This window comes from Varroa destructor, unplaced genomic scaffold (assembly GCF_002443255.2).
Source record: "Varroa destructor unplaced genomic scaffold, Vdes_3.0 BEIS01000006.1, whole genome shotgun sequence".
Lineage (NCBI taxonomy): Eukaryota > Metazoa > Arthropoda > Arachnida > Mesostigmata > Varroidae > Varroa > Varroa destructor.
The window spans coordinates 8,052,046-8,063,474 of NW_019211459.1; the positions used below are offsets into that span (position 1 = coordinate 8,052,046).

Below are 11,429 nucleotides of genomic sequence, written 5' to 3' on the forward strand. Positions count from 1 at the left end.
CTAGATATAATTATTTTATGTCGTACGGGGATCATTTAATTCGTCTGGTTGGTTTGGACAGGATCTTAAGGAGCAACTTGCCACTGTCTCTGATCAAATTGGTCAACTGACGCTTCGTTGCAAGATGCTTGAGAAGGACGCAGAAATGGCTAATCGTCGAAAGGAAGACGCTTTGAAGCAGCTCGAACAGACGCGCAAGAGCCTTAAGCAGGTTAGGCTCAAACCTTTTAGTATGAGTGGTTATTATATTGGTTGAAACTGGTTAAGAGATTGGCGAAATAGCTTTACTAGATGAAAAATACTTCCAGTTTTTATAATGTGCATACTTTTGAACGGTTAAGCGTCGTTTACAGGTTGCTGAACTCCTGTTAATTATTCACTCTTAACATACAGTAAACCCATATTAATTGTAATAGAAAATATCTTCTTGGTTTTTCCGTTCTCGTGTTCTGTTCTTCGTAATTGCACTAAATAGGTACGTAAAATATAATCCTCTACTAATTCAGGAAGATGCACGCAATCGACTGGGCCGTAGATAGCACAACGCACTTAATACATTCTTACCAATTCTAGGAACAAATGCAGAATGAGAATTGGAAGCGTGAGTTCTCATCGCTAGGAGATCTCATGAATGGACTTAACGATGAGGCTGAGCAAAACAAAACGTAGGTCACCCTTTCATTACTATTACTATTAGTCGATAACAAAGAATCGTCTTTTATCCTTTATAGGTTTACATGGCCATTGAGGCCACAGTGGAATAGCCGTAGCCTCGGGCTGTGAAAGTTGAAGTCGTGTAGGCCGAGTTCTACTTCCGCGACGTCTAGTGTTTGCAATATTGCATCCAGCTGGCTCAATGCTATGTGACGGACTATCCGTAAATAATTTAACGAAACGAATGAAGCTAGAACGGAATAGTATTGTGAAAGTCTCTCTTAATAGGATCGTCGTAACTTTATTCACATTTTTCGTTTCCAAGACGGTACTCCTTTTGTCTGGTGATCCACTTCCGTCACCAGTCATAATATTTAACTCCGCTTAATAATGTTGTTCCGATCTTCATTGCAGTGAGATCGTATCACTACGTGATCAGGTATCGAAACTACGTCGTGAAAAAGCCTCCCTTGAGCCTCTTCCGGAATTGGTCGAAAGCCTTCGAGCGGAAATGGCCGAAAGGGAATCGGTATCCATGGATATGCGGGACTCCCTACAAGGCGCACTCCGCGAGTCTGAAGAGGCGCACCGTCGTGAAGCCGCACAGCGAGAGCAGCTCGCCCAACAGCTAACACTGGTCCAGGCCGAGCTCAAGGTCAAAGCCCGCTCGATCAACAGTCTTGAAGACGAGATCGTGACCCTGAAACGGGAGACAACGAAGTATATAACAACGATAAACAATCTTAACCGAAATATGGTCCAATTGAATGAACAGCTTGAAGACGTCAACATTCGTGTACAGGACCAAGACGAATGCCATCGTAGCTTGTTGGCAGAGATGGATCGAAAGACGATGGAACACCAATTGGTTGTCGTGCGAATTACTGGTCAGCTCCAACAGTATGCTAAGGTGAGAGAGAATATAGAAGACAATTTAACAATAAAACTAAACACGTTACCGCACCTCGAATTTTGATGACAAACACGAACTATGCCGTTACATTGTAGTACCGTATTTATTAGCGATGGAAATAATGCTTTTTTCTTACAATTTCTGTTAATATGTCTTCGTTAATAGCCTAAAATATCCTGGGTCTAAATTGTTGCACTTGGCAAATTGTTGTACGAAGCTACCAGCATTTGCTTGAAGTAACGCTTTAGTTTGGCACTCGAAACATCTCGTTTTGACTACCGATATTAGCGGCACATCCGTCGTTGGTCTATTGTAGGTTGTTGATCTGCTTAAGGAGCAGCTCGAGAAAGCGAGTGCTAAGAAGACCGGTGGACTGTTTGGATTTGTCGGCAAAAATCGTGAAGATAAGGCGGGTTCCGGTAAAGATGGAAACGTTGGAAGTAATCAACAGGCGAGTTTAGGTTCTTTGATTATATTAAACAAATGATTAAGCTAGTTTTCACATCTGTGAAATGATTAATGCATGTTTCGTCATTGTTTACCTGAGTAAATTCACACGGCAACCTATCGCACATGATAGCTTGTGCATATCGTTCTTTTTATACAGCAATCAAAGATCCGTAAGCTTCAACATGACCTCGATGAAAGCCGTCAGGAAGTCATGATGCTTCGTGAGCGACTTACTATTGAGGAGGAGAAAAACAAAGCCTATCGAGCTCGTCGAGGCACTCGCGACAATAACACTAACAGGTAACTAGGTAACATATAACTCATTACCTAAACGAACTCATTGACGGGTGTTTTCATGAAAGTTCAAAAAGATACGTATATAAATATTACATAACTAAAATAGGAGTAATGTCTTAAAATCAATACTTCTCATTAGATGGAAGCCCCCCTACAAATTAATAGATGTAAAATTTTGCGCCCATAAGTCATACGTTACGAGCATTCCTAAACATCACGTTTATTGGTTTCACATTATTGATAGATAACAAAATCATAACCAAATAACCTAAACATAATATCTTCAGCTCGTTTTATGTCTAGACTACCTGTACCTTGTCGCCTTCGCATTGTTCCTTGCCTGTTATCTAATAAATTTCCCTCTAATTCTGAATCCATTATCTAACGAACCTTTTCTATCTAACGAACCTCAAATCCCCTACTGATCGATAGCTTTCAAGAGTCGGCCTCGTTTGGTAGCACGGTAAGCGGCAGTGGCAGTGCTGGCAGCAGCGTGTTAGCACCGTTTCCACAGTCACACGGACTCGATAGTGCGAGTTCCAGTCTCAGCGATTGCAGCCAAAATGACACGAACACAAATAGCGGACCGCACGGGGGGCATTCGGGATCACCGTCATCATCGAATTCCGTGAGTATCTGCCCCATTTTGGACCCATACTAAATTTAGCTTTGACAAATGCAATTTTCGATCTTATATCAACACGAAACCCTGCGCTTTTCTTAGGTGAACCTGTGTTCTCCGAATCAGCTGCGCGCCGCTGAAGAACTGGCCAAATCACCAATGTCCAATCAGGCGCTTATGATGGCTGCTGTGCCTACAGGAACCGTATCTCGAGCCACGGAAGGCGTTCCTACTAATCGCGTATCGCATAATATCCCGCACAAATTCAGCCATTCTCTTGCCTATACTAATAGAAAATGCGATCTTTGCTCACGATCACTGACTGTAGGCACCAAAGTTGCAGTGTAAGTGTGATCTCCAAACCCCTTTGCAGTGAGTTTCTATGTATCGCTTCTGTCATGCATTAAAGAACGTTTTCAAAGGCTCGGTATCTATCGATTACTAAGAGAAATCTACTCACTAAGTATTTACAAGTAACGACTCCTGATATCACTATTTTTTTTTTTCATTTATATTCATGTTTCTAATAGTAGAATTCTTCATTGAAATTACCCCCCGTAATTGAGATCTGAACAAAATTCTCTGAATTTTTTAATCTAATAATTCTAGATAGATAGATAGAAGCAAGTACGTAGTTATCTATATCGTTTTGTCTTTTCCGTGTCTACGAATTTTTCCCGTATCCAGTTGCCAGGAGTGTGAGCACTCGTTCCATGTGACCTGTTCTCAGAAGGCCCCACCGGTTTGCGGCCTTCCGCGGGAACTGCTGCGGGAATACGAGGTTGTCAAGGCTGTACGATTTGCAGGTGACGTGAAAAATGCGTCATTTAACCCTGAGCATCCTGAGGGTTACGTAAAGATACCGAAGTAAGTGCGTCCGGTAAAGGCAAAAACCAGTACAATTCAGATTTTAGTGCACATAGTTTCTAAACACAATCCCTTTTTAGTAGTGAAGTTTATCTCTGTTGCAGATTAGGATGAGGGTTCCGTCTCTGAAAAGCTAGTTGCATTAGCCAATCTAGAGAGAATCACTTGACATTAAGAAAAGCTCGAATTTTGAGTTGAGTGCTAGGTTAGAGAAGATAAAGCAATCGTGTTATAACAATTATGTACACTAATTACTGACGCTGTCTTCATTTTATTTTCCTTCATTTCTATAGAAACGGGTGCCCAAAACTCGGGTGGGAGAAAGCCTACCTGGTATTGGATGATGGCGTCCTGTACATCTTTGACAAGAGCTTTATACCAGGAGGTGACCAGATTGAGGCTATTGATAAGTAAATATTACAATTTGCAGACATCCTGTAGAACTAATGACCACTTTTCACTTTATTTTACACCCTTCCTAGCAATATTTTTCAGAATACCACACTCAAAGCTTAAAACACTGGAGGCTTTTTCCCTAGATAACTAATCACCGTTATAGTACGGGCGATATGCGTATCAAGATAACATGTGGGCAGTAAAACATATTCAAGGTACAATCTCGTGGGTGATGGCCAGACTCATATGTATCTCGATCGGGACGTTCTTCGATCCGAACTGCGAGAAGGTGTCAACACCGAACTAGTACTTAAACTCGTTGTACGAAGCCGAGATCAGGAGCCTCGTCGACCTCTTTACATGCTTTTCCAAGGAGTCGCCGACAAACGGCTTTGGCATGACGTGATCCAAAATACAATCGAACGCTTCTCAAAAGGGGTAAGGGCGCGCACCGATTTAGTGGCAGACAAAAACAGAAGGTATCTAATATTGGTCGGAATTTATCTAAAAATCTTAAATCCATACCAACAAGAAAAGAGCTCAGCACAAGTTCCATAAGCCTTTACGATTCGAGATATCACGTTCGAATTTGAATAGTATCTTAGAAATATTTTTTTTTGTCGTGAATAAGCAAAGGAATAAAGAAATGTATTAATACCTTGTCGGTTCGTCTACAGAGTAAGAGTATAACTCGTCGTATAGCCGATCTTGCCGATAATTACGGACCTATGTATTGCATATGGGAGGTTGATTCCGACGGCGATCTTCTACTGGCTGGAGGGGCCGACGGCCTGATGGTTGTGGACGGACGGGCTCGAACTCTGCGGCGTGCTGTGGCAGGGGTTCCTCCCGTTTTTCAGATACATCTCGTAGAGATCTTCAACATCGCCGTAATGATTGTAGGTGCGTACTGCGTTCAACCGTATGAACCGAATATATCAATCACACTTTGTCAGTCTATCGTTTTCGTTCATGATCAGAGCTATCGGTAAGTCTTCGTTTGGAGCCTGTACTATACGCCTAGAATAGACTGCAGCATACATACATAATTAGTTCACTCTTATGGCATACCTGACCATTTCATGTTTGGTATCCTGTGAATTCGATGATTTACAGATTCCCGCAAACGTGGCTTGGTCTGGTGTCGAGTGTCGGATCTCCGTGACTGGATGCATTGCGAAGGCGATGTTGATCTCCCGCCGGTAAACCTCCTTCGTGTTCGCGCTGGCCTTGCCACTGCTGCCTGTCGCCAAGATGCCAAGGGACACCACGACAGCCGGGTTGGGACCAATCGACACTCTGCCGTCGGCAAGACTTCCAACAGCCTCGCCCAGCATGGAAGCATTGAAAATTGCTCTGTGTTCAAGTAAGTCGGTCGCGCAAATCTTCATTTGAAATGCTAAAATAAACGGTATTTAGTATCAGGACCATAGTTTGCTATACCATATATCTGCTTCGTCACGTTGTTTGTCAGGGCAGAATAACGTGTCTTTTCTTCGTCCATAGAGTGAGCAAGGACGGTTGTGTGTTGGTTGTGAGCACGACAGAAGCGCTAGTTGTACTTCGTTACCAAACTGAGACCCTTCAATATGACGTGGAACGTCGTTTAGAGACCGAGAATCTCTGTTCATCGATTCAAATTACGCCGTCAAATGTGCTATTCAGCAGTGATAAAATTTACGCTTTAAATCTACGCAACCATCAGGTATATAGAAAGTAAACGTGGCTTCTATATATGGCGTGTTATCAACATATGCAACATCAATATGTAATGCCATTTTCTAAGCTAAATTTTGACAATAAAATTGAGACACTCGGTATTATAGTTTCGTTTAGTATCTTCTCGTGTAGCTTCAGCTCAAATTGACGTTATACCATATAATTGACGTCTATACATTTTGCTAAGTTACCACGTGCCCGTTACGCCGGCACTCGTAAGTGCAGCTCCTTTACTGTGCTGGCTGAAATACACGTAATTATTTGTTTTGATGCTGTATACAGGTCCGTGAATTTCTTGACGTCACCGATGAGTCTCTGGCATTGTTCGCAAACTTTAAGGGACCCTATTATATTCTTGAAGTTGAGCCTCACACCGAATACGTTATCGCATGCAAAGGTCAGCGCTGTTCATCGATTATTACTATAAGTACCAAAACAACAATAGCCTAGGCAGAGCAAAACATTTACACCACCCAAAAAGAGTGAGCTCAGAAAGCAAAATTGCATGTACACATTCTATACCAGTAAAAAATATTTTGAAAAGCTGACAAAATAATCACTACCAGTGAATTATATATTTCAGAAATGGGCTTCTTCGTCAACGCAGCAGGCAGGCGCAGTCGCCCTGGGGATATCAGCATCAACGGTTCGATTCTTAGTCTCGAGATATGCCAACGCTCGCTCTTCCTTTGTGACGATGACCATATACAGGTAGGTCATATAACTGGCTGTTAGTAGACGATAGCCCGAGTCCCTATAATCTAAATCTTCGTACCTTGCTTAACCTTAAATGGACCAACTGCGCCGAGAAGGCAAAAGTTAGCACGTTAGCAAAAGCTGAGACGTAGTTTCTGGCAGATATTCGAACCATTCACTTCGTGACTACGAGGGACGTGAGGGAATGGGCCAGGGACGCAATAGCTGTTGGAAGAGTATTAGGCGCCCGTAAGTGATAGAAGGCATTTGGTTTTGCACCGTTCTCATATGACTCACCTTTTCCTCAGGTCTGTATGGTGACGCCTGCCGGTCAACATAACGACCTTCGTCTAGTAGAAACTCTACATGCACGAGGTATCCGTTTGTTGGGACGTGCTCGCGCCGGCGACGCCATCTACGTATCATGGACATGGAAGAACATTCGATGTATCTCAAAGATATTTGCATTCCCTGTTGACAACAGCTCGTCGTCTAGGTAAGTGGGTTATTTTTATTCTTTTTTCTATACTATTTGTCACTAACTGCTGTGGTCATCAAACGCCTGCCGTCCGACGGAACCCTAATTACTGGATAACAACGAAGCTGCCGAGATAATGGCGACAATAATCAAGATTGTCGTTAAATAATTAATCCGTTTTATTAGTCAAGGTGCGACGCGTTGAATTTAAATTAAAGTGCTTGAATTAGTTACTGATTGAAGACCTCGTGCGCTTCTCTGTCGATTTGCAGCGATTTATCTGCGGGCGCCAGTGCTGAGTTTTCATTTACCTCTTCTCTAGAAGAAAATCTCGAACGATACGACTGCGACAACTTGCAGGACAACCTTTGATCATATCGAATCACACCCGTCGGCCAGCGGAGGGCGAACTGGCACCGTTCAGTGTTCTACATGCTCCGAACGCGTTTCTGGGACGCTGCCTAGTTCGACGGCCTGGCGATGATCGAGTCGATCTTCGGCATACGTAGGGAACCTAATCTAGTTTTTGCTATAGTAGATTGTATTTATTAAGTACCATTTCCATTGAGATGATGCCAAACTTGCTACTTGAAGTTTGTTCCTATTTTTTTAGACCAACTGATCACAATTATACCGCGCAGGGCATATTTTGGTGAACTTTCTCGATAGAAATGTGAAGCCATCGCCCTTCAATATGTAAAAATTACTAGATGTGCCTTTGCAAACTAAACGTAGCGCCTGGAAAAATAACACGAAAGGAACTGTGAATACTGAAAACACTAGAAAAATGAATATAAATAATGTCTACCATCAGCGCCATGCAGTTCAATCGCTTACGAACGCTTTCCATTACTATTCGGTATCGTGATACGTTTGATAAAAAAAAAGGCAGCGACGGATTGTATACGCTCGTGATCATCTGTAGATAAACGCAAATATTTCTCACCTATTTGGGGGACGAAACGTGTGTGGCCCATTGCGAAGCAGTTTACGGACGGTTAGATAGTTCGGAATATCAGTCGTGAATCAATATTAGGGTGGGCGAAACATAATTACTGCATGTCACAGAATCGACACTTGATTTATGTCATGTTTTCAGTAGATATGGGTCTACGTATACACCATTGATAGGGCATATATCAGCGTCTATTAGACTAAATGATATTAATATCATGAAGATTTTTCCGTTTTGACTTCCGTAAAAAAGATCAAGGCATAAGACGTACACATGTATATACATATACGCCCCACTGACGTAACGTGAAGAGGGGAGGTGACTGGAAATACATAATCGCGAGAAGATGAACTAAAAACCAAAAGACAAGAGTTCTAACATTCATGCATGCAACCGTGACATATGGCATACGTACACTTGTCGCATTATTTCGGCATAATTTATATAGTACAATACATGAGCGGTAGATATGTAACTGGGTTGCTGCACACTGCATTGTAACTTATGGCTCACGGGAGAACACATTCCGTAAAGTTCATTACGGCAGTACGTTAACAGCTAATCCTCAGTGTGATGACCGGATGAAGCTACAATGATACACGCCCGAACCACAAAGCTACGACAGTTCATTTCAGAGGGATTTCCTTGGGAGCAGTCGTGCACAGGGCCTGAAATAATGCTTGCACTTGAATGCCATGCTAACTAGCTTTTATTCGACTGTACCTTGCCTGTTCAACAGATAGTTGTGTTTCATCGTGAGTAGCCCTGTCATTTTTATTCTACTATTATGTAAATACACACGGGGGGTCTCTGTTCCGTACACGATCAAGCGGGTAGATCAGGACACAGGCAACATATATCCATTAGTAAAATGTTCAAGTGTACGGCATGGGTATATTTCAATGGACATAGGTGACTTCGGTTTTTCTGATGTCGAGTAACGAAATTAAACGAGTACAGTTACGTCCTCTCACAGAATACCTAAGAGTAACACATTTCTAATGGAAGCGAGGATCGTCGGGTGTGCAACGTTGCAGTTACGAACATGTAGACAGAACAATGAAAATAAACTGTACGCTGTTAGCTCACTTCTGTGGCAGTAAGTATTAGAAGGCGTCAATGCATCTTTCTCCGTACGTAAACGATAGAAAAATGTCAGCTTCACGTTGAAAGAAATCAACCAAAGTGTAACGGTAGGGAGAAAGGTTGAAAATTCGTCGAACGAAGTAATTGTGTTTATTGATCGAAAACAGAGTCGGGAAACGGAGCCAGCAGGAAGTAACGTTTGATATGAGTGGGAAGCTTAGTTATATCCGTTTCGATAACGATGATGGCTAGATAATCTCCCAGCTTGGCAAACGTGTACGTGAGAGTAGTTCCCGGCAATTGCTATCCGGCCACAAGAAGCTTAATGAGGGGTTAAAGTTCAGTTAATTGTTTACTGTGGAACTGTTTATTGTTGTTGCCCAGCCAATGCAAGCGTATGTAACCGTGAACTTGAATAGCGATGATTACGTTGTTTCGGCATCTTTGAACAATGCACAGGCTATTAGGGTATGGGATACAAGGGGACGTTTTTCGTTTCGTTGGGGCATATGTCACAGGCAGGTCGGACCTTACATCATCAGGCTTGGCACTAGAATTTATTCGAGTATTTCATTTGTAATCAATTAACAGGGGCAAGTTCCTAAGGAAACATGTGAAGCGACGATGCTAATTAGCAAGCTCGAGTCAATTAACAAATCCCAGGGGCGTCACAAACAAGAAAAACAATTTGGAGGTAGTAGAGGATTTTTTATGACGACTTCATGACACTTGAACGGCATATTGTAGAGTGAAATAAACAAAAGCAACGATAAAGTAATACGTTCTGTACAAACCGTTTTTTGGTCTAAATCTCCCAAGTGCGCGCTTAGTCGGTAGTAGACATGGCCAATAGTTGACCCTACGCAGCGAACGAACTCGATGGAAAAGTACGTGTAATGCTATTGTATGTACGTGAAAAGGCTCGTATGGAATCCTACGCAAGAGCTATCCGGGTTAAGTAGACTGGCTGAACTCTGTGGATGATGAGGGAGACGGCCACGGACCCAAAGTAATAGCAATGTCAATTTGAAGAAAACTTAGCCTTATTTCCGTGGATACTATGCAAGGTTTTAACTTTCAAATCGACTCAAGTTTATGTACCTTGATATATAATGCAAGTTACAGAAGATATTCAGGCTTACACAGGATCAGCGTTTCTGTTTTTCGACATTCAAAGCGAGCAGCTGCCAGTGATTATTTTGGGAAAAATGGCACATTACCATTAGTGTATAAATGAAACGGGAAGTGATGACTTTTGCCACCATAGTGGATCTATCGGGCGTAGTGACCCACCTAGCGCCCTATGTACCATCGGAAAACAAAAAAACTGACTACAGTCCCTATACAGTTGACGAAGTCGAGACGATGTTACGAATATGGACAGTTTGGCCAATCAACGGTATACGCACTTTTTGAAGAAATGCCATTTTGGTCAATTAGCATCGAATAGCCGGTTGTATCATATCCTAAAACATTTTAGTTGAATGTATATTTATCAATGGCTGAAGATTGCTTGTAGTCTGACACTTGACTTGAACGAACGCACGTATTGGCGTAACAATGGCGCAGTAAGTAGTCTACTTTAATAGTCGGAAGTTACATTGGAAATTACAGACACGGAAGTGGTAGAATTAAACTTGGAAATATAGTGCATGGCTTTACAGACGACATACGAATTGCCGCAAGAACAACAAAATAACGTATAAACTGCAACGGACAGATCATGCAGGCTGGTAGTAACTATAATATATGCTTAAGCTGAATTAGCGATGTTAGGGATAAATAAATCGAACGATTTTACCCTTCGAGACGAATATGCGAAGATACGAAGTTTCTATTTATAGTGGAGCCTTAGGCTATAGGGGCCGAGATCGATAGGCAATGAGCATAAAACGTAAATGCCACTTGCTCCCATCAGGTTTTGATGCGTGAATGTTTCGTAAAGAACAGCCGTCAACACGCGAAAAGCAAATCGAAAAACAAAAAAAAAAAAGTATTATTCTCCGTTCTGGAAATAGGAATTAGCATACAGTGGCAACGACGACATTTTATTAAAGTACACAACGACTACGCGTCAGAGGGAGTATAGTTATATCTCAAATGGACGATAATCACACACAAAAAAAAAAACAATAGAATTCACGATGATGACAACAAAATATCAGGACGAACATGATAGACGAAAACGAGTATATGAATCTAAATAAACTTCGTACTGAACACTATTTATTAAGCAGGTTTATTCATTTAAACTAAGAATCCCACGAATTAGAAAGGATGCAATGATTGTTTTTTC

General features: G+C 41.9%; 1 protein-coding gene and 1 long non-coding RNA gene across 7 annotated transcripts in view; one reads left to right on the top strand and one right to left on the bottom strand.

Moving 5' to 3' along the window:
• The window catches only part of LOC111252240 (uncharacterized), a 32,681-nt gene extending 21,315 nt beyond the window's left edge, over positions 1 to 11,366 (top strand). For 4 of the 6 annotated variants that reach the window (XM_022809752.2, XM_086993690.1, XM_022809753.2 and 1 more), the window contains exons 17-33: positions 62 to 211; positions 574 to 665; positions 1,069 to 1,564; positions 1,884 to 2,018; positions 2,175 to 2,317; positions 2,747 to 2,942; positions 3,039 to 3,280; positions 3,624 to 3,803; positions 4,097 to 4,213; positions 4,400 to 4,637; positions 4,877 to 5,102; positions 5,316 to 5,565; positions 5,706 to 5,904; positions 6,201 to 6,315; positions 6,502 to 6,629; positions 6,923 to 7,110; positions 7,365 to 11,366. In XM_022809752.2, the coding sequence (XP_022665487.1) occupies positions 62 to 211; positions 574 to 665; positions 1,069 to 1,564; positions 1,884 to 2,018; positions 2,175 to 2,317; positions 2,747 to 2,942; positions 3,039 to 3,280; positions 3,624 to 3,803; positions 4,097 to 4,213; positions 4,400 to 4,637; positions 4,877 to 5,102; positions 5,316 to 5,565; positions 5,706 to 5,904; positions 6,201 to 6,315; positions 6,502 to 6,629; positions 6,923 to 7,110; positions 7,365 to 7,464 (3,195 nt within the window). In that variant the 3' untranslated portion in view covers positions 7,465 to 11,366. The remainder of the gene's footprint in view (positions 1 to 61; positions 212 to 573; positions 666 to 1,068; positions 1,565 to 1,883; positions 2,019 to 2,174; positions 2,318 to 2,746; positions 2,943 to 3,038; positions 3,281 to 3,623; positions 3,804 to 4,096; positions 4,214 to 4,399; positions 4,638 to 4,876; positions 5,103 to 5,315; positions 5,566 to 5,705; positions 5,905 to 6,200; positions 6,316 to 6,501; positions 6,630 to 6,922; positions 7,111 to 7,364) is intronic. The other 2 variants (XM_086993693.1, XM_086993691.1) reach the window with 2 other exon arrangements.
• LOC147754812 (uncharacterized) lies at positions 3,426 to 5,412 on the bottom strand. The gene is made up of 3 exons (XR_015330645.1): positions 5,271 to 5,412; positions 4,858 to 5,109; positions 3,426 to 4,682 (listed from the first exon to the last, which is right to left on the bottom strand). It is a non-coding gene; the product is annotated as an uncharacterized LOC147754812 (long non-coding RNA).
• Positions 11,367 to 11,429: the final 63 nt, after the last annotated feature.